The sequence below is a fragment of the Alligator sinensis genome, unplaced genomic scaffold, assembly GCF_000455745.1.
Source record: "Alligator sinensis unplaced genomic scaffold, ASM45574v1 scaffold984_1, whole genome shotgun sequence".
Taxonomy (NCBI): domain Eukaryota; kingdom Metazoa; phylum Chordata; order Crocodylia; family Alligatoridae; genus Alligator; species Alligator sinensis.
The window spans coordinates 1185354-1189380 of NW_005842204.1; the positions used below are offsets into that span (position 1 = coordinate 1185354).

Sequence of the window (4027 nt, forward strand, 5' to 3'; positions counted from 1 at the left end):
TGCAAGAGAAAAGGCAAAGTTTCCCACATTTTTCTCCTTTAAAGGAGAATCCGTTTTTAAAGTTTGTTGATCTATTTTTTAAGTTTGTTTGTGACCTTTCATATATTCTTGCAATCCACTTTTGGGTCGTGACCCACAGGTTGAAAAACGCTGGTCTAAGCTATGTAGATTGAACCGATAAGCAAGTGAACAGACATTCACTTTTGATTGCAGAAATGCAGCCAGCCACAGACCAAAACCTGCAGGGCGCTAGACCATGCATCCCTGCTCAGCTGGAGCAGACAACTTGGGCCAAGGCTAGCCCACCCAAGGGGAGAGGTGGGAGGGAGGTTGCAGGAAAGGTGCAAAATATCCTGGGATGCTGGAGGACTGTGAGTTAACTTGAATCTGGAGGAGATCTGGGATAGAAGTTTAATAAACCGATTTAACCTTAATCCATTAGGTCTGATACTGTATCCGTCTAGGTTTATCTTAAACCAGTTTCAGCCATTTTGAAAGAGGTTAATGGGCAGTCAACTTCTGACAATGGTGTTGACATTTCACATGCAATTCATTGTAAATACTTCACATGCATTTCAAACTAGGGCGCTAACAAATGGAGGTAAGTATACATGCCAATTAAAATGGAATAAAGACTTAGGCTGCCATGCTGTTAAACCATGACCTTCATTGTGGGTATGGATGAAGATGGAGCTAAAATCCCAGGTGATATTTGGACTTGGACTTCAGAAAGTATATTCAAAGAGGCAACTCCAACCAGCATTGCAGAGGTATTGGTAACATTGTGTTATCCTGGTTTATATCCTATTTTTACGCTTAATTCAAGCCATGATCTGACCCCGCACATTGGGGATCTAAATCTGCCTCCATTACTCATGCTGAGTAGTAACTTACTCCGCAGTCCCATTAAAATATGTGAAGTTCTTCATTGAGAAAGATGGAGTAAGGATGGTTAGATTTTGTTTCATGTAGGATATGCAGATAAGCTTTTTTTAAGGTCAGTGCCACAGCTTTTCTTCCACCTACCTCATGTTCCTACTCTCCAGATAGGCCATTAATATTCTATGTCTCCTTTACCATGAAATACAAGTCCTCAAAGCTGGCCCAGCTACTTTTACCATGGATTTTTAAACACTACCCAGTATATTATAATGAATGTGATTTGGCCAACTTAATTAAAATATTCTTGGATGATATTTAAATATGTACCACTCAGGAAACTGAGTTTGATAAACCTCTTACAATGAGTCAAGAGTAAACTCATTTGCAAAAGTACTTTGGTAGAAATTAAAATGTCTGTGTTCCACAGTTGCATTTTGATTCTAGTTGTTATTAACTTACTTGAAAATACATTTGGTATTTCAGATTTTAGTAACTCATTGTGTCTTCCAATTAACTCCCATAGCCCAGAAAACATAATGTGACTAATTTGATTCAATTCTGTTGTTTAATAAACATCTAAACAATTCTTTATTTCTCAGCTTTAGAGAAATGTGCAGCTATATTCTCTTGTATATGCGGTAATGGGCAAAAAGAAAATTACTAGACTGAAATTCATTCTAGTTCTTTGGTTTATCAGCTTAAGAGTATAGATATAATGTGAACGATGACCCAAATCAGAGCATTGACTTGCCTTTACTATCAGATTTGATTATTTGCAGTGAAGAAGGTTTTAAAATACTACAAACCCATATTGAGCTGCTGGATTTTTGTTTGCCTAAGCAAAGGCAACACAGGGGTAGGAGTCAGTGATTAGATATCCTTAAATAGCACAGAATACATGATCCTGAGTCCTGAGTCATGATTGTTACCTTGCAGGTGATAGACTGAGATATCAGGTCATATGCAGACAACCTCATGAAGAAGTTGGAGAACGGCCAACAGACTTGGTCTGTTTTGAAACTAATTAGATGGGTTTAATTATACCAAAATAGTGTCCAACGGAAGCGTAAGGAAATTATAGAATCATAAAAATAGGGCTGAGAAGGACCGCAAAAGATTGTCTAGTCAAACCTTCTGCTGAGGCTAGAATCATCCCTGTTGAAACCATTAGAGTCAAACGTTTGCCTAAAGTGCACCAAGTTTGCTCCATTTACTCTCCATGGCAGTGGTTTTGACAAAGTTCCCAGCCTGTGGACAGATTTCCTACTAGCATAACTCCACTGATGTCAGGAGGCTCCAGAGCACTACAGTATCCCATGTGCCATACTGGGCCATTTTGGCAGAGCCAGGCACTGGACCTTAATCATGAGCCCAGTTCAAAACTTTCACTATGGGACCATCATTCTTCTCATCAGGAAACTATGAGTACACTTGTATTTTGTGAAATAACCGGAGGAGACCTGTGTTTCCCTTGAAAATCTAATAAACCCTCATGCCTTTTCACTGCAAGTATTCATGCCAAAAGAGCTTGAGCAATTATCTACCCAGGAACAAGAAACAGTATCCTCGGTATGCCCATACAGTGCAGTGCAGTGCCACAGTAGGTCCAGAATCGGTAGTAGTATAGTTAACAGCCTGAACAGCATGCCACATGGACACAGCTGTACCAAGATCCAAGGTAAAATATGTGTATGGCATTGCACCTACTTGTTTAGAATTAGTGCACTGCTCTCTACCCAACCTTGCTTTGCATACCCAATGTAATGCATCTGACTAATCAAGAGCCAGGGAGCACATTTTGAAATGTGAGTATCTATCTTTCCATAGAGCAGAGAATATGAAAAGAAGATTGCTGAATATATTCAACTAATAAAAACGTTCAGCTAAACCCAATCTATGAGCAAGAAAAAAGACTAAATTCCTTGAACAAATTTTCCATTGCAAATTATTAACTCAGGTCTCATTATCATCCCGTTAACAAGGATCCTTAAAGGTGTTTGATTTTGGTGGTGGCTAGGCACCTAAATTCTGTTAAAAAAACTGGCTCTTTTAAAATGTCAGTCATAATGTTTGTACAATGCTTGTGTGTACAAAACAAGCTACTACAACTCCGCTGACTTTTGAGCACAAATGTGAGTTTTTGAAGATATAAGGTTGCATCCAAAAGTGTAATAAATAAATAAATAAATAAAAATGTTAGAAAAAATCTGGTTTCTTGATCATCTGGAGGGGATGAGGCGTACTGAAATATAAAAATCCAAAAAAAGAAATTCAAATTTGGGCAGGAGAGCTAGTATTTGAATGAAAACAAAATTTTTAAAAATACCATATTTACTTGAATACACAAAGAGGTTTTTTCCCCTAATCAACATGGGGTGGGGGGGTGGGGAGGAGTCCCTCGTATTACATTTGTATACAAGGAAGCTGCATTAAATACATTGTCTCTTTCTGAACTGCTGTTAAAAGCAACATGTGCTTAATAATGGAAATCAACTATAAAGTTGTCTAAATGCAGCCAATGCTGAGCACGGTGCTCTTGGCCATGTTGAGCTTGGCTTCTCTTGCTGCTCTGGATGCTTGGGTTGCTGCATTCTTTGGGCATGCCCACACATGCAAGCATGCATGCTTGCAGCAGCTCAAATAGAAGCGGTGCAAATTTGAGCCGGGGCTTTTTGCCTCAGCATACGTGCTCGGACATGTACTTTGTTGTGGAGCAAATTGTGCCACTTGGGGCAAAATAACTCTGCTCGGCTCCTCCCGGATTTGCAGCCGGGGGAGCTAAAGCCTGAGGCCAGCACCTGTGCTGTCCCCAGCAATATAAAAAGCTGCCCTGTCCTGGCCCCAGCAGTTTAAAAAGCTGGCCTGGCAAGCAGCTCAGGGCTACTCGCTCTCAGGAGCTTCTGAAGCCCAGCCAATTGGTACCTGGGGACCCAACCCCTTGTGCCAGCTGGACCGCTGAAGCAGCCCTGAGAGTTCCCTGCACCCTCTACCCAATGCAGCAGTCTGGCAGTGAGGGCTGCTGCCTGGCTGTGACCTGCTGTGCACCTGCCAGACTCGGATGGGGACTGAAGAGCCAATAGAGGCATCTGCCCCTCTGGGCCAGCTGCCAGTGGACAGCGGGGTTGCAGGGGTGGCCCTTTGGTGG

At 41.4% G+C, this 4027-nt stretch overlaps 1 protein-coding gene across 1 annotated transcript in view; it reads left to right on the plus strand.

Moving 5' to 3' along the window:
• The first annotated feature begins 659 nt into the window (after positions 1–659).
• Positions 660–4027, plus strand: part of CRBN (cereblon) — a 63863-nt gene continuing 60495 nt past the window's right edge. The window contains exon 1 of the mRNA XM_025207691.1: positions 660–770. Coding sequence (XP_025063476.1) covers positions 660–770 — 111 coding nt within the window. The remainder of the gene's footprint in view (positions 771–4027) is intronic.